Below are 23,071 nucleotides of genomic sequence, written 5' to 3' on the forward strand. Positions count from 1 at the left end.
GATGGGGGTGGAGAGCGAGTCATTTATTTTCCTAGATCTGCAAAACTGGCTACTCTTTGTTCTGACTCCCTTGCAGGTCATTTTGAAGTTGCTTTTATATTTGAATGTGGAAATGCTTTGTAAATAAAAAGTAAATTGCAGCAATAATAAAACTATGGTTATTTCCTTTCAACCTTCCCTGAGAAATGATGATCTTCAAAAGCTGGATAATTGCCTGTTTATTTATCCCCTAGTGTTTGCTGTTCAAAATTAACAATAAACAAAACATCTTTCACTTCAAGAAAGAAAAAGCACAAGTAAAACTAACTGGGCATATTTGATTTTAATTTCTCACTTTGCAATATGTCTATAGTTTTATGATCTTATATCAATAATGAAGACACACATGTACACACACACTGTTCTTAAATTCTCTTCTTCAAAGATCATTTTTAAAAAATAGGAACCAGTCAATTCCTTAATTGAACATATAAGCTCAGAAAAAAATAACATGATATTTTTTCTATTTAAAATGTTATATATACATAAATATAAATATATATAATATGTTTTATAAACTCTTTCATAAAGAGTTTATTTATTTATTTATTTATTTATTCCCTGCTCCTCCCTGTTTGCATTCATGAAACCAAAAAACAAAGGAAACTATTAGTAATAAGCAAAATGTAAAGGGACAGATTATAGTTAAGGTTCTGATAATCACTTGGAAAATTTGAAAACCAAATTTTAATTTTATGGAGTAAACAGAAAATATTGAAAGACTAAACATTTTGAAATAGATGATACAGTTGTTTTTCTGGTTTGCTTGAAAACAGAAAAAGAAATATTTTTATACAAATATGGTATTTCTTTAGTATTTAATATACATATATTTAGAATATATTCTAAACACAAATTTAAAAATGAAAGTGATAGCTTTATATAGACTTTTTGGAGATTTTAATAAGAGGATTTATTTTTCTGCAAGTCTTTGAAAGAAAAACGCCTGTTCAACAGAAAACCCAGTAACTGTGTAGTCACAAAGTCTCACTAATTCCATGGTAGGTGTCTAAAGGGGACCAAAATAAAGAGACTTTATCAACCATCCAATATTGGACAGGCATATACATAGCAGAGAAAAGAAAAATGCAGTTATAAATTTATGTATTATAAGATTTCAGTGACTTTGACTTTATTATGTAAGTATGACTTTGGAAATTTGCTACATAGACCAGGACCAATATCTACAGAAGAATTAACAAGGGTTCATTCTAACTCAGAGCACTAACCTGGCAGAAATATATGACTTGGTTAAGAACCATCATTAATTATTTAATAATTCATTGTACTAATTTCTGTGATAATTATTCTAACTTCAAGATTTTCTTCTCCATGATTTACTTTCTTGTCATTAAATCCTATCAAACCTAAATTCAATGCTTAAAGGAGCCAATATTCTCCTATAAAGGTTTATAAAGTTTGAAGTTATATTAAGTGATTTTCTTTGGGAAAGGAACTAGATTTATTGAATCCTTTCCTAAAATGGTCTCTTATTCATACTGTGGGTTTTATAGCTTTTGTATAATCTGAATTGTTATCCCCTACAAAATTTGTCAATGGAACTCATTTTACCACATTCTTGTGTTTTGTCTTTGCAAATTGAATCTTCTGCAATGAGCAGGAAAACAGCCAAGTGTATAAAGCCTTTTGTTTAAGTGTTCATTAAAGGAAGCTCATTTCCTCCAGTGAAATAGTGCCAAGGTGACTCAGGTTAAAGAATTTCTCCTGTTTTAGAATTGTGGCTTGTTTAAATCCTTTCCACAGTTACCCTTTATTACAACAGGTGAATAGCTGAGGCTTTAGATGAAGCTTTTTCTTGAAAAGAAGCTCATTTTTAATCCTAGCATAAGACAGGTAAATTAAGGTGGCAGAATTGAATTAGGTTTATAATGCAAAAAATACTTCATAACCTTAGTAAACCACTGCATTACTCTGGATTCTAGTGCTTCTGATAAGATAATTTCACTGAATGTCCCTGCAAATCTTTGGTAGGTAGATTGTTCTATTTCTCTAGTGAGTCGTCATTTATTCATTGATCCTAATTTTACGGGTTTTTTTTTTTTTTTTTTTTTTTTGGTACCAAGAATTGAATTCTGGGGAGCTCAACCACTGAGCCACATTCCCAGCAACTCAGCCCTATTTTGTATTTTATTTAGAGACAGGGTCTCACTGAGTTGTTTAGTCCCTCACTGTGGCTGAAGTTGGCTTTCTTCTCGAAATCCTCCTGTCTCAGCCTTCCAAGCCTCTGGGATTACAGGCAAAAGCCACCATGCCCAGAGTGATTTTATAATTATTTTTAAAATTAAAATCTTTTAAGATGTTAACTTGCAACGAAAATTCTTCCATAATATTATGTCATGGGAGGATTCCAGCAATGGCAATGATAAATGATACCAAAGTGATTATCTGATTTTTAAACACAGTTCAATTTGGCATAAGTAATTTTGAAATGTTTGAACAAATCAATAAAATATCCATCCTAAAATTCACAACTGCTGTTATGGATAATAACATTTTTTTCTTCTTTTCTCCCTGAATGACAAATTGCTCATAAACAAATTTAAGCATTATGCACCAACCTGCCCTTTGATTTACTCCTCCGGTCTGTATAATAGCATTTTTTCCTGAAAAACAACAAAAGTCAAATGAGAAAAGTGAAAGCAGAGAATGACAACATTAAATAATATTAAGTATTTCAATATCAAAGATCCATATGCTTCAGAACTTCAGAAACATGAAATAATTCAGTATGGAGTAATATAAAGAAAAAATGAGTTTATATCATTTTAATTTCAGAATCCAAGTTTCTAATAACAAAACCATTTAAAAATCAATAGTGCCTTTTTGGATATATTATTTTAAATTCTCTTTTAAAAGTCTGTCTTCTGCCATTCAATGCATTCTAAAAACAGATTATTTGCTTATAAGTTATATGAAATCCAGCCATCCACCTGTCCAACCATCCATTTATCCACCCATCCATTTAATCATATGTAACATATACTTCTGATGTGCCAAGTAAAGATAAGGTATAATCATTAAACATTTAGAAAATAAAGAAGATCTCTGCCTTCAAGGTGTTTCCTTTACAGTTAAGGTAATAAAGGGATAGCTATAATTAACTGTGACAATGTAGGAAAACAGAAAGTGCTATGGAAATACTGAGGAAGGAGATCGCCACTGCTTTTTAATAGTTGGAAGAGAAAGGAGACAGAGAAGTCTTCCCAGAGGATGTATTATCTTGAGGCATAGTGCAAATAAACACCTGGGTAGTGTTATACGTGCCATTCCCAGACTTAGGTAGCAACACATAAGATGGACAAGGGGGCAAGAACGACATTGTAAGATTCAGGGAACTGCAACTAATATGGTCAGATTTAGAGTAAATACTGAAAATAGAGGTTCACTGTGAAAGAAGTTATGGCCAGTGAACAAGACACAGATGATGAAGGGGTCTCAGATCTGATGTTAAGCTTTCAGATGAAAGGGATGGGGAAATGTCCATGTTAAAAGCAGGGATATAGCAGATCTGGAATCAGAGAAAGTAAAAATTCTGGTGGCAGAGGTTTTTTTGTCTTCTAAATGATCTTCTCTGTATCCTGAACCTGCAGGTCAGAATGTCCTATTCTTGGCCTTATAAAAAATGCCTTTTTTTTTAACCACCAAAAGCCACTTAGAGGACCAGTAAACTCCTTCATGGGGTGGCCTCCATAAAGCATGGCTGAATCAGGATAACATATTTAGTTAGACATTATTAGCTGTTTTTAAAATTTTCTGAAATACCTTATTTCACTGTAATTCCTGGTTTAACTATTAGAAAAGAATTTTAAAAGTGTCCCTTAAATATTCCAACACTAAATTCAAACATAGGATTTCAAAACTCCCTCTATGGATTCTGAAGTCTCATTTTAAATTTCTTTCTCCTTTTTTTCAAACAGAAAAAATTTTGTATTCAGACATTATTCAATCTCTATTGTACTGTTCATCTTGTTTCTGAACCTCTTCTGCATAGACTGTCTTGAGCCATTTAATCCGAGGTTAATAAATGTTCACTATTGTCAAGTATGTGATCCTTAGTACAACAGCTCTATTTTACTTGACTTTGTGTGGCTGGTGAACACTCCACACATTATTTAATAAATTGTAAGCACTCAGATGGCTGATGAATAAATGAATGAACCCCAGTTTAATCAATAGTTGCATTTAACTCCTTCAGTGCCTGAGATAATTTTATGTTTATAAACATTCACTACATATAGTATTTTTTAAAAAACTATATATAAAGGAAATTGGTTTTAAAATGTTCCACCATCAAAATAATACAGGCACTTGACTCACAGGAGACAATGTTTTAGATGCAATTATCAGTAGGGGATATAGTGAGGGAGTGGTAGAAAAGTAATTGGGAGGGGTTGCATTTGGAGTAAATACTATTCTCTATATTGATTGCTGTTAATCTGAAATATTTCTCTTAATTTTTTGTTTTAAAAACATTTTGGGAGAAATAAAGGATAACTGGAAAAAATATACCAGATGAATACATACACATTTTAGACTGATTTTAAGAGCAAATGAAAATTAAAATTCAGATACTTAATTCTCTGTTAAAAAAGTGAAGGACTTTTCTTCCCTCCCTTTTCTTAGTGCATTTACTTGAGAAGATCTGTCTCCATAAGTACTTTCTCTTTTCTTTGAAATCTATGTAAATCCTTCAGAAAACTCCATTGGGCTTTCCTGAGCTTGATGACCCAAGATACCTCCTTTCAGGCATAGAAGCCATCTGTTTAAAATGTAAACATCCATGGGATAGCACCTCCATCTCCCAGCTTTTGTGGGAGGGTATGATTCTCATTCCAAGGTCCAGAATTACCATTTTTCGCAAAGAAACATAAGTTTAATTGTTCTTCTCCATAAAACTAATAAACCAAGGAACACACCAATTATCTAGTGAATCTACTATGAATTATGTTTGAAAATGGTATTGCCAAGTCCTTTCACTTTAGGACTCTCTACTGTTTATCTTGACAACAGGGATGCAGAGTTGTACCTGATTGGCTATGCAACAGGAAGTGATTTTCCCTTTCAATCTCTTAGTGGCAGACTGTGAAGTGGTTTAATGTTTGTTCTATAATAACATTGTTTTCTTTCCTGTATATCATTGTAGCAAAATTTTCTGTGTTTGAGGGGTTGTTTCTAATTCTATTTTCCCAATAATAAGTAGTGTATCTTTAATTCACGATGTCATCAACAACCTGCAATTCTCCTTTGTTCTCCTGCATAAATGAACCTACAGTATCAAATCCTTTCTACCTTTAATTCTCCATCTGGTAATTTATTGACTGAAAACTGTTCACATATTAGAGCTTTATTTTCCCCTTAAGTTTTCATTGTTAAGATTCTTGCTGTTTTAGATCTTGCATTAGGGATGAATTTATCTACATACCTACCACTCAAAAGTCAAAGTAAATAACTATCAAAATTACTGTTTCCAGTCAGCTCCACATTGTCAGGGGCCACTTGTGGACATGTCTGCTGGGCCAAGTGAGGAGGTCAGTGGATGGGTGCCCGCTGCTTCTTGACAACTTCAGAGACTCTGCTTCTATTCATTCTATATAGGAAGCACCTGCATATTTTTGTTTTATTTTTGAGTGGCTTTCTTTGCATAAAAAAAGATCTAAATTTAATCCTAATTGCACAAAAATATTGTTCTTACTGTTTTAAACAGTATCCCATATTTCTTATGTTTAAATATTTGTGGGAGGATGAACTTGAGGAGAAATGTGAAATTGACTTCACCTAGGAACTCAACCTGAGAAGCTGCGAAATCATTGAAACTTCTTAAAATATGTTGACACTTTGAATGTGAAAGAGAGGTAAAAATGTAAAAGGATCACCTATGAATCAAAAGGAAAACACTAAAAGTGGACTTTGACATTTCTAAAATAGTCTAAATCCTTTATGATATGATAAAAACTAGAAAATATGAACTATTGCACCTAAAATTTTATTGATTGTTTTTGAAATATTATTTCAAACATAATAGGCCATATCTATTTTGGAAGAAAAGACAAGAAAGAAATGGCTAGAAAAATTATCTATAATAAAATGTTACAGATATATTTATTCAGAAAATTTAGATAAGATTGGTTCCAGAGTCTTCCCCAGATACAAAAGTGTACAGATGCTCAAGTGTTTTAGGTAATTTTGCAAAGTACTAACCTATGTAAATCCTCCAGTATACTTCAAAATAATTCTAGATTATTTATGATGCCTAATACAGTGTAAATGCTTTGCATGTAGTTGTTACACTGTATTGTTTAAAGAATAATGACCCACAAAATTCAGTGTATGTTCAGTATAGATGCAATGTTTTTTCAATTTTTTTGATTGGTGGTTGCTTGATTCCAGGTCAATGGACCATGGGTAAGGCAGGCCAACTGTACTTCAAGTTTTAGATATATATTTTAGATATATTCTTGAAAGTGATACCTTATGGGAATTGGTGATTAAATTGATCATCTTGAAAACACTCTGTCTTATTTTATGTATGAATAGCATATTCTCTTATTATGTGCAGGCCAAATTTTAGGAATACCTTATAAATAAGTTTTTTTTTTTTTTTTTTTTTTTTTTTTTTTTTTTTACTAAGGATTAGTTAATGCTATATCTATTATTTAAACTGATCTAGAAAGATGTTCTAAAACCACCCTGTGTTCCAGTATGTCTCAAATATTTTCTCTGAGAATGTCATCATTAGATGGAAATTAACAGAAGAATATATTTTAAAAATCTCTCTTAAAATTTATTTTAAAATAAGGAATATTAAAATTAATTTCTCCAAAACATATTTATTTATAATTATCATCAGAATAATTTGGATGCTTATTAATAATTTATAAAAATCTCCAGTCCTGTCCCAGACATAATACATATTTTATTCATTTTTTAAAAACTGAAGAACTACTTCTTAAAAAATATTCCTACAGTAAATATACTAACTTGTTAACTTAAAAATTCAACAACAAATTTGATCACAGGATATTTTTCTCTCAAGTTTCTGTGGAAGTAGTATTACTTTGCTTTGAAAAATGCTGCATGTTTTCTAATATTTTTATTGTTATATCACAGGAATTACCATGTTATTTCCAAAAAGTTTAATTAATGCAGCAATCTAAACTTTAAAAAAACTGAAAGGAATAAATTTCAGGCAATCTTCAATAAGAATAGATGGTAACTGCATAATTCAATAATTTTCTTTTTGTGACCCTTGGATGTATATGAATTTTTCTTTCAAATACAATTTTACCAGGAAATGAAAAAATAAATATCATTAAAAAGAAACATTAAACTGAGAGGAGCATTCTCTTTCCAATCTCGCTTTGGATGAAAGGAAAATGTAGCACACAGCCTGGAGACTTAAACTCTGAAGAATATAAGTGAAGTCACTTGCAGTCTGGCAAGATAATTGTTTTTAACATACTTCTAAAGAAATTAAAAAGGTATTGAATGAATCATTTTTTTAAATGACATGAGAATATCAATTATTCTAATGGTAAGTTCCTTGAAATTTGTGCAAAATAACTAGAGTAAGGAACATGATAGAAAGAAGGCTATGGTGATTTAATAGACTTTCGATCCTTTTTAATTTTTTTTATTTTTTAAATTTATTTTTTAGTTATAGGTGGACACAATATCTTTATTATTTTATCTTTATGTGGTGCTGAGGATTGAACCCAGTGCCTTATGCATTCGAATCAAGTGCTCTCCCTCGGAGCCACAATCCCAGCCCCTAAACTTTCAATCTTTAAAAAAATGAATAAAATCCATCTCAAGGTACCAATGGGGTGGGAAAAAGCTATATGAAAATTAGGACACTATAGATGGTGTTGTCATGGTTTGTATGACTTTTCCTTATATAAACTAGAGCAGAATGAACATATTTTAAACTACTAATGAAGAAAGAAAAACAATCTTTTAAATAATGAAAGTCAAATATTTTGACAAAGCAAGCATATGTTGCTAGTGGCAATAAACTAAATGTTTGTTGAAAACTTATATGTTGAAAACCTAATACCTAGTGATATTTGGAGGTGGGTACTTTGAAACAGGTCATTATCTTGACTATGATAATTCTTTTATGTCATGTGTTAACATCTAATCAAATTAGAACTTGTAGAAAATAAATAATCTTGTAAGGTATAAATAAAGTAGCAGGAACACACAATTCTATCCATCAGAGCAATCATTTGTAATACATTTCTAATAATATTGCTATCCATTTTTTCTATGGTTGAAGTCACACTGTATAAATAATTAAATATCATGTATACTTCAATTTCAATTTTATTATTTACTATTTTCCTGAAATTTTAAGAAATCTTTACACCCATTTATTTTATAAACGAATTGTTTTGAATTCAAAGGTACATTCTACTTTAATTACATTTTCTAATGTTAAATATAGCAATGTTTATATTTTCAAAAATATAAATTAAGTTTCTGTGAATATGTGTATGCATTTGAAAATTACGTGCATACGATAGGAAGCAGAGATATGAAAACTTTTAATGCTCACTGAAAACATTTTCAAATGAAGTTTCAGAAGTTTGATTCCAAGTATGAATAAAGAAAGGAGATTCTTGTCATATCTATGCTAAGTTTGAAGGTAACTACTTGCAAAATTCTTCAATAAGTTAAAAGTTAGCTCATTATTTTTATTCTGTATGATTCTGTGTCACATTAATGCATGCAGATCAAAGAAAAAGAAATCACAGCAAAGAGTAAATAAAGTAAGCCTATTCTCAGCAGAATACTATATAAATTGTTATCATCTCTAGCCAAGTATTTACAAAAAAAATTTAGAAGGTTGCAGTATCAAAAGAGGAAAATTCTGGATGTCAAGAAATGTAGTTCACATAAGTACATGCTTAAGTGTACTCTCACTTCAGTTTTATCACCTGAATCAAAATCAGTCCCTATATAGATTTCCAACAATCTAATCATAGACAGGCATTATCTTCAAGCCTGCTTTGCTTCTTTCAGGTATCAATTTTAAGAAAAATGTGCAAACTTCAGGTTGTCTTGGCAATCTTATCCATCATCAGTACAAGAGGTTGAGGAATTGAAAAGACTGATCTTTATTTGTTTTTCAATTTATGATTTTGTCAAGATATTTTGCAGTATTATTTGCTTATCCACTGAATACCATCTCCATAGAGAATTCTTAAACTCTTATCCAGTCATGAATGTGAGCTAATTTAGGTCTTAAAGTCTAATATGATTGGCAAGACCCTGCAGTAGTCACCAATTCTTACTAAGTTTCTGATTTTTGGGTATTGACTGAGGTTGCATCTTTCGAAGAATGAACTGTTTCATATAGTTGAAAAGTTTAGGATTGATGTTTCATATCTTAACCTCAATAATGTAGAGGTTTGTCAAAACACCTTAAGGGCATTAGAACTCCTTTCAGAGTTGGCCTCTTTAAATGTTTCCAAGTCCCAGAATTTTTTTTTCCATTTTTTGAATTGGAATCCTAGTGTTCAGTTAGATTTATCAAGGTTCTTTTGCTTGGATTCTCATTCACTCTGAACCTTTTATACCTTCTTAGTAGCTGATAGAACATATTGAGCTTCATGTCAATGTAAATGTTCTTATCTTCACTGTGAGTTAACACTTTTCATACAGTATGAACACTGTAGAATTTACCTTTCAGAAATGATGGAGGAACATGATACATTCTGAATATAACATCAGATACTCAAGGTAGGAAAACAGTTGGCTTTTCAATCTATGCTTGACTAAAGGAAAGACTGAAAAATCACTGAAAACTGAAGTCCTCTCATTACCCTATATTCATCTACTGAAGACAGAACTAAGAAAGCATCTGGTTGAACTGACCTGAAAAATGATTCTTGTTAACTTCTATCAGGAAAGAACTCCGTATTTATATATAAGGATACTATATATTTACATTTGCCAGTTTCCACAAAAATGACAAGAATTATATTCACCCCTCTGAAATAGAAAGTGAAATTGATCATGGGGATTGCTAGAAGTTGAAATTTGAAAATAATTATTTTATCCTCTCTCTAGGTAAATCTACCCTGAAATGATATAAGGGGTCTAGAGAACCAGAAAGCTTACCACATTAGGCAAACTAATTAAATAGGGGGAAAAATGCCCAAGATACACTAAATTTTGGAAGAAATAACAATTTATTTTTAGAAAGGAATACATTTATTGCTCTAGGATATTGTAAAAGACAGACTCATCTTAATACACATTGAGATGGAATGAAATAAATTTTGAAAGTACCTGAAGGGCATCCTGATACTCAGTCTCTCTGCGTACTTGCACAGCGTATCCCATGGGATATGGATTTTAATGAACATTATATCAGGGTTTGCAACAGCTGGCTGCAAAGGATAGCAAGACAGACATCATTACTTAGAATCAGAACCGATTATAGCATACCATTGTTTGATTTGGGAGGAAGAAACATTATCCCATTGCTTATGCATTGATCATTCTCACTGATTTAAATGAATTTATATGAATAAAAAACTCTTAATGGGGAAAAACTTTAATAAATGTAAAATGCCAATGAAACCGGCTAAGGCCTTGACAGTCTTAGACACAAATGCCTCAGGAGAATAGCCTGTTAAAATTATGAGATCAAAATCACCCAGGCAGGACATGATTAACCAACCCACAAAAGAATCATGTGACCTCTGAAGAGGCATGGGGATCATCTATGCCTATGCAAAAGAACCCTAAAGCTTCATAAAAATCAACAATCAGCTTCTCAGTTATCCACTCCTAAACATTTCCCCACTACCAACCAATAAAAGGACAGATCTGAGCGTATCTCTTGCCTCCTAAGTCATTAACCCTCAAAAAAGCTTTATCATTTTGCAAAACCTCAGTGTCTTAGTACTGCCTTCTCTGTGAGTCAGGAAATCAGCACTTACTTGATATCACCATTGTATACAAGGAACAATCACCTATGTAAATCAATGAATTGTTTTAAATTAATCATTGTCAATATCCAGATTCTTCAATTAAATAATTCTGAGCCAAATAAGTATCTCTAGCTAGGCATACGAGCACACATCTATAATCCCAGAGGCTAAGGAGGCTGAGGCAGAAGAATCAGAGGTTCAAAACCTGTCTTAGCAATTTAGCAAAACTCCATCTCAAAATTAAAAACAAAAATGGGCTGGGATGTGGCTTAGTGGTTAAGCACCATTGGGTTCAATCCCCAGTACCAATGTCCTACAAAAAACAACAACAATAACAACAACAACAACAACAAAAAAAAACAAAACAAAAAACAAACAACAAAAAACTCAAGATCTCAAGTTGTTCTTTTTTTATGAAATTATTTTTAGTTATGTAATATTACTATGGACTTGACATCATGATTCTCTTATTTCTGTTCAGAGAGGGTAGAAACACTGCAAATTCTCACCAATAATTACTTAATTACTTAATTAATTTCTGTATTCTTTTTTTAAATAACTACTACTAGATTTTCCAAACTACTTACTAGTTTCAATGATAAGCCTGGAAGAAAAATGGACTATGTAAATCATACAAACCCAGGACCTCACAGAGCTGTCAGATTTGCATGCCTGCTCTGGCTTTTTTTTTTTTTTTTCCATTTCTGCCTGTATCAAGACACAAGGATTTAACTGCCTTTTATCTAGACCAGAGGAATTAAGCAGTCACGAGGGCAGCAAAAAAACATCTATAGGCATTTTTTTTACAAAATGAGGAACTCTGGTCTAATCCTTATAAATGCCAGAATTAGATCCACTTTATGTAAATATTTTGATCACACACTAGTCCGAGGGTTAGATGCTTTTCTGAACAATCATTTAGATTCCTTGCTTTGTTTCAGCAACCCAACATAACAGCTAAATAACTGAAAAGCATTATATATCACTCATGTTGATATTCTACCTCTTAAAAAGGCCTACACAGTTATTTCCTGTAATCCTGCCATGACTCAGGCCCACAGAGCATGAAACAAGTCTGTGGCATTCTAGCACTGAACCCTATAAAGCTTTTTTTTTCTTTCTTTTTTTTTTTTTTTTTTTTTTTGGTACCAGGGATGGAATTCAGGGACATTCGACAATTAAGCAATATATACATCCCTATTTTGTATTTTATTTAGAGACAGGATCTCGCTGAGTTGCTTAGTGCCTTGTGCTAAGGCTGGCTTTGAACTTGTGGTCCTCAAGCCTCAGCATCCCAAGCTGCTGGGATTACAGGCATGTGCCACAGACTCGGCTCTATAGGGCTTTTAATTCATTTGAACATCTGTAATAAAAGAACTGCTTTTTCCTTCCATATAAAGGCACTTACCAGGTTCGACACATAGCTGAACTATTTTTTGGTAAACATTTTCATTTATATTTCAACTAGAAGTAACCTCTCAAAAAATACATAATTCTGAAAAGCTTAAAAATATGGGAAAAAATCTATCACTTTAACTTAAAATCATGATTTGAAATTAACATCTAAAATTTTTATATTCATAAAGTCCAATATTCAAAATATGGATAATTTCGTGGGCTTGCCAGAACATATTGTATTTGTATTACCAATATTTCTAAACAGTATTGTTACAGAACCATGTCACCAGACTAATATTCCAACCTAGAAGCATTCTGAAATCTGCTCACTCTATTTATTTGGCAGGCACTTTCACAGATCACCATTTGCTTAAAAGTAAAGAAAGAAATGAAAAAGAAAGAAAAAGAAGTGGGGCCATTCCATGATCAAGTGAATTTTAGGCTTCTCCAATAAACTTCTCAAGACAGTTTGATATGTATGTACTTGCTGAAAATATACAAGCATGCAATAAAGTATGTTGAAGATCAAACATTTTGCATCATGGATTGCTTTTCCATTTTACTTTACTGAGATACTAGTATCTTGCAAATCATGATGGGGGGGTGGATAATATAAGGCGCCAGTATAATTTGAAAAACCTTTTACTACTTGGAATTTGTTTGCTTCAAATTAAAAGTAAAGGATTATAAAAACCATAATCAACAGAGACAGAAATAGGCTTAGTATGTCACAAATATCTATACACCTTTTAATCAGTTAATAATCAAGGAAAAGAAGAACATTATGAGGTTGATATTCCAGGCGCTTTTCCAGACTTTGTGGAAAGGTTTAGGTGTAGAAGTTGTATAGATACCAAAACATTTTCAAGGCTCTGGATTTCTGTAGTTTAGCCATATAGCCCTTGTGTAGCATGCTGGAGGCCCTGGGTTCAATCCTCAGCACAAGACACAGTCTTTTTGTAATATAAAAAAAGATTAAGTATTCATCTATTTAAATCACTTCTCCATTCAGAGCTAGTTAAAGATGCATTTCATATTTTATTATAACTCTTCCTACATTATTAATTCAAAAGTTCTTATATTTAAAATGATAATAAAGATCTTTCTTTTGCAATTGTGGTGTCAGCTATGGGTGCTACACCTACTTGCCTTCCACTTACCAAACACAATTTAAATGTCTTCGATCCTAATTGCCTACTTAGAAGAAATCACATGGACTGGTAGAAAAATGTACAGGGTTTAGAACCTCAGAGACTTCAGTATACATTTCTTTTCTACCATTTCTTATCTTTAAGAAGTTTAAACTGATTAGGTGACCCCTCTGATGCACAGTTTCCTCACGGAGGAGTAAAGAGAGTGATCTCTGCCTCATAGGGCTTCTGTGTCGTGAGAGACGGAATTGCAGTGCCTGAGACTGATCAGTTCTTAATACGTTCCTTCTTATGTGAGGGCATGCCTCTCAAATAGATGCCAGCCAATATGCCAATGAATCTCAAAGCTTCCCTGCAGTCTTTGTCTTGTTTCTTCCCCTTAGGAAGTATTTGCCTGGTTCTTCTTTGGTAGATCCTGTGTCTTAGTTTCCTATGCTGTCCAATAGACCTTTGAGTCACACAACCCTAAAGCCAGTAACAACCTATGACTTAGGAAAAACTCTGAAGTACAGTGAGTGACCTAGATCAAGATTTTAAGTTAAGTGGTTAAATTCTTTTCCTCTGATAATATAAACTGAGAATAAACTCTAAAAACAAACAACAACAAGATTATACTTCTATAGACTTTATAGTTGCTTTGAAAGATTTGTTTATCTGTACATATTTAGATTGTCTTCTGCTAGGACATTGATTGTTCCTAGAAAGATAGGGATTCTTCATTTTGAATCATGCCATTTCTCAGAACCTCACTTCATCTGGAGTAAAATCTACTTTCTCCAGTGAAGTACACAGCTCTTCATATCTCACCCTGAGTGTCTCCACAACCACTTCCACCACTTCTTTCCCTCCCTCACTCCACTCCTGTCGTTGGCTCACTCACTACTACTTGCCTGTCCCTATCCTATTCCTTTTACACCAATCTTTTTTTTCCCTCTATAGTAGTTTTATTTTCTTATTAGTTATGCAAGTGTCCTAAGAAAAAGTACATTGTTTTGTTCATTGACATATCCACAGTAGCCATCTCTGTGTTAAACTCACAGTGGAAACTCACCAAGCATTTGTTGAATGAATGGATGTTGGACTTGTTTGGGCACACATTGTATTGAACTTATTCCTAAGCAAGAGATGATGAGGATAAGAAAACCAATAAGTCTGAACTGATCTGGAAGAGGGCACTGTGTCAGGATCCAAATTAGCACTATGAACAGCTTGCCAGCTACTGATTATTAATTCATCACTGTCAACCATCAGGATGTGAAATAATCCAATAACTTTAAATAAAGGGATGCTCTGAAAGGAGGTTTCTGCATTAAAATGACTACTGTCAATGAGTAAAATGTCAGTCTAAGTGCATACACAGAGCATGTCTAATTTTGTATGTTTTAACTTTAATATATATATAACTTTAAATGCAAACACACACACATACTACCCACCCCCACACATATATGTCTTTTTAAGTAGCATGGACTGTCTTGGTTTCTAACTTCCACAACTAATTTAATCTCTCTTTTGCTATACCTCCACTTTAAAAAAAAATGAAAGAAAAGTAGTTTCATTTTTTGCTACTGGGCAGGGGACGGTGAAGGGATATTGCTGTGAGGGAGAAAGAAGACCTTTCCTTTTGGAATCAAAAGCTGCAAATTTGTCACTATTTTTTTTTTCAACCCTGATGTTAGCAGCCTTCTCAGAGGGAACGAAACACCCACAACCTTCATAGTTCATTTTAGTACTTAATTATTCCTCCCCAAGTTCCCAAGAGGTAGAAGAGTTACTCCTGAGAAAAGAGGAAACTTAAAAATTATCTTTTTACAAAGTCACTCTGTAAGTTTTGGGCACAGAGCAGAAAGAGCATGTTTAATCCCATAGTTTCAAATCTAAGTGAAAGACAAAGCTGATGGGAATTGAAAATTGAGTTGGATTAAAAAGCACCTACGCTGACAATTATAAATCATCTACCTATTTATTTGAATGGTCTTCAAATATACATCCTGATCCTCTGAAAATTTTATCATCTATAAATTATTCACATCAACATGCAATTTAATACATTTTTGAGATCTCTGTGCCAGGCTCAGTGCTTCACTCTGGTGAATATATATTTTTAAATTATGGAGAATCAATCCATCTCTAGCCTTCATCTTTCAGCTAGGAAACAAAATGCCTGGTAACATTTTCTCAAATCAATTTCCTCTTTCTTCTAATAATCTGTACTAAAAAAAATTTCAGTTAAATGTTTGTTAAGTTGCAACAAAAGGCCAAGACCTTCAATAGAAGAAACTTTGAGAGGCAGTAAATGTTTATGAAATCACAGTACTGGATTTGATAAAGCAGCTCCAACAATCTACATGCCAATTAGTCATGAATTGGCACCAAATTTAATCTAAAATGTATTCTATTATATTATATTCTGTTGTTGTAAGTTTCTTTCCTGGCTTGTTTGCTTAGAAGAGCAATGCACAGTTGCATGTTGCAGAATTTTTAAAAAATAGTATGGTAGGCAAAGCTCTCCAGATCTCTTCTCCTTGTATTCACAAGTTAAGATCCCTGGTATCTGTGAATACAGAATGATAGGCACTCCCATGATTAGGATCATCCACATGACATGTTTGATATTAAGAAGACATTATCTTTCATGGGTAATGAGTCCCTTAAAAGGACTGGGCTCTTTCTGGCAAGAAAGATTTAAAACAGCAGAGAGATGCAAGGAAAATTCTCTACTTCTGGCTTTGCAAATGGAAGGCTCAGGTGGGCAAGGAATGAGAATGGCCCCCAGGAGCTGAAATCCAGACAGGAAATGAAGACTCAGTATTAGGACCACAAGGGAATGAGTCCTTTCGCACATATGTCAGCTTCAAAGAGTACCCTGAACTCCATGTGCTCCAGGTGCAAATGTGACCATGCAAATACTTTGACTTAGGTCTCAAAAGAAATAAGGCAAAGAGTGTGTCATACCCAAACTTTTCACCAACATATTAAAAAAAAAAAATAGAGTGTTTTAGTTACACATAGTAGTTGAGTTCATTTTGACAAAATACACATGCACAAAAATTTGAGTTCAATCCCTGTTCCCCTCATTTCCCTACCCTCCTTCCTCCTCCTATTTTCCTTTCTTTACTCTGCTGATCATTTTTTTAATTTTTGATTGGTATTTTCTGTATATATATTATGATGAAACTACCTGTGGTATATTTTTATATGCATATAACATGATCTTGCTAAATTAATTCCATGTTCCCTCCCCTTATTTACCCCTCCTCCCTCCCATTTTCTTCTTCTACTCCACTGATCTTTTCTATATTTTATGATATCTAATGCCCCCAGGTTTCACCTTCTTTCTCTTAATTTTTCTCTAAATTCCACAAATGAGTGACAACATCAACCCTTGATTTTCTGAGTCTGGTTTATTTCCTTTTGCATGTTGATCTCCAGTTGCATCCATTTACCAGCAAATGCCATTGTTTCATTCTTCTTCGTGGCTGACTAATACTTCAATGTACATACATGCCACTTTTTTTTTTTTTTTTGGTTATCCATCTATTGCTGGGCATCTGGGCTAATTCCATAATTTAACTATTGTGAATTGTACTGCTATAAACATTAAAGTAGTTGTATCACTATAGTATGCTGATTTTAGTTCATTTGGATAAATACCAAGGTGTGGGATAACTGGTGACCCATAGAATTTTGAGCATACAAATGCAATTTGTGTAATTTATCAATAGATGCATAATACAAATAGTTTTAATAAATATTGATTTAAAACCTTCAGACAGTATTTCTATGATATCATGTAAGAATACTTATTTTAGAAAAAAATGTTTTTTTGGTTTTTTTTTTTTTTTTTTGCATTTGCCGTAGTAGGTTGAATGTACTACCCTGGGAATAATAAATCCACTCCTAATAAATTTAATTATTTTAAAAGATAATGTTGTCATCTTTAGAATTAGAAACATAAAGTTAACTCTTTTGTAAAAATGCCTATGTCAAATAAATATTTGTAAAAATTAAATTTAAAATACAATTTAGTAATCTTGAATTTCTTTGATATTCTGTGCTTTGAAAACCCCTGCTCACTCCCCCAAAGGCATTTAAAATGTTATTTTATCTCCTCTGTCGACTGTGTCCTCAGTCTCTCTTCTTCTCCTTGTGTGTCTTCTTCTGTGCTTTCCTTTCCTTCTCCCTTGACCCTTTTTTTCCTGTTTCCCTCCATCCCTTTCTTCTGTCTTGGGTCTTCCCCATCATTATTTAAACACCCCATCTAAGAAATAAATTTAAAAGTGAGTGAAAGAAACAAGGAAATGAAATCTCACCAGAATCCACCGCCTGCCCCGCCCCCTCCTTGCTATTGTTTCCCTCCTCCCACTCACAGCTGAGCAAGTTGGTGACATTTGCTCTGCATCTATTCTCCATTACCTATTCCCTCTTGGACTTTAGCTAATATGGCACACAAATGTCTCTGTTCAGGAAAATATTTCTCATTATCCTTCATTTGAATGGGCAACTCTCTGGTCTCATTGGCTTCTCAGCAGTATTTTACCCTAATTACCAACTCTCCCCTCTGATGTCTCATCTCCTGCTCTTTCACCTACCTCAATTCTTTCAAGTGTCTATTTTCCTCTCCTACCCTTTATAGGCTCATCCCACAACTAAATTCTTTCCCATTATCTTCAGTGATTTTTGTCCCAATAGCTGGTGTATATTACCATTCACATTTGAATAACTAAAGCATTTGCTTTCAGGTGAGACTCCTCATTTCAGCTCTAGACAAGAACTTCAAGCATCTCTATTTATGTTTCTCAAAGGCACCTCAATTACCAGCTTTTCATTCCCATAGCCTCTGCCTTACTTCTTCCACAAACCAGCTCTCTTCCAGGCAGCACTACTTTTTACTGAATATGACTTCTGCAGGTAGAGTTCAGTCTTTTTCTATTCCCATAATGGGATAGATTTCTTTTTATTCAGGTGGCTTTCTTTCAGATCGCACAAGCTAGCAGAGCACCTAGTCATACTCGTAATATAACACTATCTTGTTTTAATTATTGGGTAGCTCTCCACATTTTTTCATTCATGTTTTTTATTTGTTTATGGTCTATTTTCTCCCATGAGAACATGGTTCATTTTTTAGCTTGGTTTATATTTGGTCTCAATGTGGCATACAATAGGGACATCATTTATGCTCCTTGAATGAATCAACAAATTGTTTTGAGTCACAAACTCAAGTTAGCATTGAGACCAATTCTTATCATATCCAAATAACCACCAAGTACATACATACATATTTAAACACATACATATGTATATGTTAACTGAAATATCAATCAAATCCATTTATCTCTGTCTTTAATGCTACTCATGATCTTTGTGAATTATCTTGAAATCCATCCTCTTTTCAGTAATCTGTTATCTTTTTTGAAAACAAATGTGTTCATACTACTACAGTTTGAAATTATTTAGTAGCTTTGCATTTCTTTATTAAAATAATGGTCAAAGCTTACATATAAAACAGATTAACTTAAACAGAGCCATTCTTTCCAGGCTTGTTTAGTGCTCTTCCTCTCTGGAATTTAAAAATGTCCATAACCTTACCCTGTGACCATCCTGATACTCCCACTGAGGCATGATATTCTAGGAGATGGATCATTGCTGGATTCTAATGCATGACCAGGGAAGCCTTATCCAGCCCTTTCCCCACCTAATTTAGGGTGTTTTTTTTCACCTACTTTGGCACTATTAATTTTTCAAATCTCAATTCAAAGATTTAAAAAATTCACTTCTTCAACTTCCTATAATTTTCTCTTATCCTCCAGACTAGACAATTTCCTTTGTTATAAGCCATTTTAGTTCCATTTGCTTTTCTTTCAGATCATTTATTTCAATTTGAAATTATGAAAAGTATTGTAGTAAAGGATAATTTTAAGCATTGTATCAAATGAGTAAAGATTCAAGCCATCTTGGATCCCATCATCTATCCTGTGCAAAGTAACTGAAATAGACTCTTAGTTATGCAAGTATTAGTCAGATAGAAAGGGTGTGACAAGATCTCTCTTTCCTTCTTTACTTCCTTTATTCTTTTCTTTAAACTTTGAAACATAAGCAGAATTCCTTAGAGAAGTTGGACCAAATTTCATAAGGCTTCTAAGGCCCTTTTCAAGGAAAGACATAAAAAAATCCCCATCCCTGCTCCAAAACTGATAATATCTAGGGGCTGGGGATGTGGCTCAAGTGGTAGTGCGCTCGCCTGGTACGTGTGCGGCCCGGGTTCGATCCTCAGCACCACATACCAACAAAGATGTTGTGTCCGCAGAAAACTAAAAAACAAATATTAAAAATTCTCTCTCTCTCTCTCTCTCTCTCTCTCTCTCTCTCTCTCTCTCTCTTTAAAAAAACCTGATAATATCTAATCTGGAGAAATATGTAAACTTAACCCATTGCACTGTCAGAAAAAAAAATCATTTTCCTTAACAGTGAGGCACCTGGGGGACAGAAAAAGAAGTCAAGACTGGCAATTTGTGTTCAATACAACGGCTACTGTTCATAGGCATGGCTGGTTCTAATGAAATATGCATCTGGGTTTGGGTATACCTCCTGACCCAGCTGTCCTGGGACTTCACTGAACTATGGGAAACACATCTAAGAAAGTGAATGTGAATTGAAAAACTGTAATGCTGGAACTCAGAATGAAAAACCTGTCTATCTGGGAATAAAAGTAGACAAATAGATACTGTTCTGCTGAGCAAAAACATAACCACAAGCACCTTTGGCAGCAATGGAACAGTCAGAGCTTAAGGATGAATAGACTTCACTTTTAGAAGAGAACAGAACCCTTTGTGGATGAGTAACAGTCAGTATTATTCTTGGGAGCATGTTGGAGGAATAAGAGAGAGGAAGACTCCGAGAATCTGGATTTTCTGCCAAGAAAATTAAGTATAGTCAGTGGGCCACATCTATTACAAATATCCAGTTTTTGTATTTGACTTCTTTTTTTTTTTTTTAATCTTCATACAGATCAAAGGTAGTGATATGGTCCACTTTACTCATGATTCCCCGCAGTTTGTTCAGGGTTTGACAAAATTATTTAATGAATAAGTAAACAACGGGAGGTGCATGAGTTAAATAATCACCAGTATTATAATAATCTCTTGTAAACTGTTCTATCAGCAGATGAGGAAGGGATTGATTCTATCTGTGTGGAGCAGAAGGCACAAAGGAATCTAATGAGTAAAATCTTGTCATAAGACTGAGTTCATGAGATTTTTTTTTCAAAAAGTAGTTCTTCATTTAATTACTCACCAGTGAGTGAGATATTCTGGGCTAAACTTCCCAGAAGAAGTATAAAAAAGAAATAAAGGATCAACAGAACACTGTGGTCAGTATTTCACTCACCCTGTTCTATAATACTTGGCACTGTGTGAATAATTCCTTCCTTTCAGAGCCAAGTCATTGTTTGTTATTTTACATCCTATTAAAAGAGTTTTAATAAATATAAATGGATTAGTTTTTCCAGGGTGACCCCAAGATATAGTTCATAACTTTCTAATGTATATTTCTCAGAAAATTGACTTCAACGTATATTCTGTGAAGAAAAGTAGGGGTAGTTTCAGAGTTTTATATCTAAGTGTTTACTAACATTCTTAAATTTTATTAGCAAGTCAATTAGATACTTAATCAAAGAAATCATCAGAATTTTTTTTTTACCATTCCATTTTTTTAGAAATATGTTTAGGAATATCTCTAATATTTAACTTAATTTTTTTCTCTCAATGGGAGAATAGCTGACCGAATCCTGAAGTTATAAAACTATTCACCAAGTAAAAAAATTTCTAAAGATAATGAGAATTAATATATTTATAAAATAATGTTAAACAATGGTATTGAGTAGCAGAATAATATATGTATCATAAATATGACTAATTTTGTGTAATATATTTACTTACGGTTGTTTATATATGCAAAATATATTAAGGAGCATTGTCAGTAAAAATTCAATCCATAAAAGCCACCAAAGTAGAGAAGGGTATGATTTAGAAGGTGACAAATATGAACATTGGCTTTTATACTTTACACTTCTATGTTTTTAACTTTTTAAAGTAAGGTTTTTTTTCTTTATCTAACATAAATAAACATGTGAATTTAAAACCGTATAAAATTTAAATAAAATGGCAATAATTATAATTTTTGGATTATAGTAGAATATGAGGTAATTTTTGGATTATAGGGTCATCAGCTTTTTTCTCCTATTTTTCATTTTTTTTCCTAATTGTCTTGATACTTTTATTGTTCCAATAGAAAAATAAATAAATCATTTACAGAAATTTTAAGAACCTATCAAACAAAGAAGGATTGGGAAGAATAGTACTTATAGTTTCACCAACAAAATACCGACATTAACAGTTTGGCAAACACTTTTCTTTCAACATTTCAAGTTTCCCCCCCCCATAGAATTTCCTGTTTTGCATGGACATAGTCATTAATTATTCATTTTTTTTAATTGCAAAAATAGTGGTGCCCTTTTAAAAATAAACTGTGCAGAAACAGAGCAAAAAGTGAATATGTATGTGAACATATATACATCTATTAGGAGAAAATGAGTATATATTTTATGAAGCCATATGATATATTTCTCCATACTTAAACACAGGTGATCATTTCTGTTCCATAATATTATACCACAAAGTTAATAATGGCAAAGCACCTACCTCCTTCTCCAACATCAAGCCTTCTGCTCTGAGGTTCTTTTCAAATGTGTTTCTTTTTCCATATTGTATATTCGTCTTTCTATAAACCAGGATGTAGTCAATTCGCTTTTTGCCATCTTTAAATAGAAGTCCACTAGAGGCTATGTAATTCATGTCATTCTGTAAATAAAGCAACAATTGTTAATACTGTGAGTTATATAAGTGTTCATTTTTGTAAAATCATTAGTGATCTGATATCAAAAATGTGTTTTTAATATTTCAGACTCCTATTGAGATATAGAAGGATAATTAAAGAAAGCAAGCTGTCTACTATAGGAGGCAGACCAGCAAGTGATGTTCCAGGATTTGAAATTAGATGGTCTGATTCCAGAACTGGGGGTTCATTGTGCTGACATGAGTGTGTGTATATCTATCTATCTATCTATGTATATATATATATATATATATATATATATATATATATATATGTAAGGCTTTATAAAATAATCAGTGAATATATGCTGTTTTACTAATCTTTGTCCAGACTGAAATGCTTTCTATTCTTTATCTCATTTAACTACTTTCAAGTTGTATTTCAAAGTTAGACACTAAGGTGAATGTATTAATCTGACACATCTTTCCTATGTACACACATGAATACACCACAGAGAATCTCCACATCATCTACAATAACAAGACTGGCATCTTAATTAGAAATAAGATGTACTCCATATGTGTATAAATATGTCAAAATATACATGACACGAGAGTATAACTAAAAATAACAAATAAGAAAAAAGAATATAAATTCTAAGAAGTGAAATCATCATGTGGTAGCTAGCAC

At 32.8% G+C, this 23,071-nt stretch overlaps 1 protein-coding gene across 1 annotated transcript in view; it reads right to left on the bottom strand.

The window, feature by feature from the left end:
• LOC113179489 (anoctamin-3) overlaps positions 1-22,407 on the bottom strand; it is a 120,965-nt gene extending 98,558 nt beyond the window's left edge. Inside the window, exons 1-3 of the mRNA XM_077797500.1 lie at positions 22,249-22,407; positions 10,354-10,454; positions 2,619-2,663 (exon numbers count right to left, since the gene is read on the bottom strand). Coding sequence (XP_077653626.1) covers positions 2,619-2,663; positions 10,354-10,454; positions 22,249-22,401 — 299 coding nt within the window. The 5' untranslated portion in view covers positions 22,402-22,407. The remainder of the gene's footprint in view (positions 1-2,618; positions 2,664-10,353; positions 10,455-22,248) is intronic.
• Between the last annotated feature and the right edge of the window lie 664 nt (positions 22,408-23,071).

The sequence above is a fragment of the Urocitellus parryii genome, chromosome 4 (genome assembly GCF_045843805.1).
Source record: "Urocitellus parryii isolate mUroPar1 chromosome 4, mUroPar1.hap1, whole genome shotgun sequence".
NCBI classification, from domain to species: domain Eukaryota; kingdom Metazoa; phylum Chordata; class Mammalia; order Rodentia; family Sciuridae; genus Urocitellus; species Urocitellus parryii.